The sequence below is a fragment of the Penaeus monodon genome, chromosome 15 (genome assembly GCF_015228065.2).
Source record: "Penaeus monodon isolate SGIC_2016 chromosome 15, NSTDA_Pmon_1, whole genome shotgun sequence".
NCBI lineage: Eukaryota > Metazoa > Arthropoda > Malacostraca > Decapoda > Penaeidae > Penaeus > Penaeus monodon.
The window spans coordinates 35,932,824-35,933,503 of record NC_051400.1 but is presented as its reverse complement, the minus strand read 5'-3'; the positions used below and the strand labels follow the sequence as shown (position 1 = coordinate 35,933,503).

General features: G+C 41.2%; 1 protein-coding gene across 7 annotated transcripts in view; it reads right to left on the bottom strand.

Moving 5' to 3' along the window:
- Positions 1 to 243, bottom strand: part of LOC119581992 (pneumococcal serine-rich repeat protein-like) — a 14,058-nt gene extending 13,815 nt beyond the window's left edge. For all 7 annotated transcript variants that reach the window (XM_037930181.1, XM_037930182.1, XM_037930183.1 and 4 more), the window contains exon 1: positions 59 to 243. In XM_037930181.1, coding sequence (XP_037786109.1) covers positions 59 to 100 — 42 coding nt within the window. In that variant the 5' untranslated portion in view covers positions 101 to 243. The remainder of the gene's footprint in view (positions 1 to 58) is intronic.
- Positions 244 to 680: the final 437 nt, after the last annotated feature.

Genomic DNA, 680 nt, shown 5'->3' with positions numbered 1-680 from the left:
CTGTTTATATTTACACATTTCACAGTTTAGTATGAGCAGATGCTATCTGATATAATACCTTGCTTGTTACGGTTATTTGTCTTGTGCTTATTTTGTCCATGGATGTGTTGTCTGTTTGAAGAGACAGGGTTTCTGACCCGTGGATTTGCACCTCTGGAATTGTTGATGCGAGGGTTGCTCATCCTAGCTCGTGGACCGCTGTTGCTGCTTGTGTTGTTATTGTGGCCAACAGCTACATTAAACCTCTTGTCTTCCATCCTGCTATTATCTCCAGACTGGGGGGGGGGGGGGATAAAAGAGGGATTTGAAAAGTTTTTTAAGGGTTTTCTTATTATCATTTTATATTGCACATCTACCTGGACTTCTTATTCCTTTTGATATTAATCTTCTTATACTACTACTGAAGCAGAGCATGTATACAGATTACATACTGGTGTGTAGCAAACTGATGTAAAATCCTTCCTAACCTGTTGATGGGTGAGAGCACCTGTAGTTGTGGTCCCAGCAACACAAGCAGTAGAAACAGGATGTTCACTAGTGTTGCTTTTGGTGGCTGTAGAGAGGAGATTCTGACGAGAATAGCTTCGGAAATTGTCCCAATAATTATTGGCACGTGTTCCTGGGGGGACCTGTGAGATATGGGGTCAATTTCTGAATATCTACTTCCCAGAAAATATTAA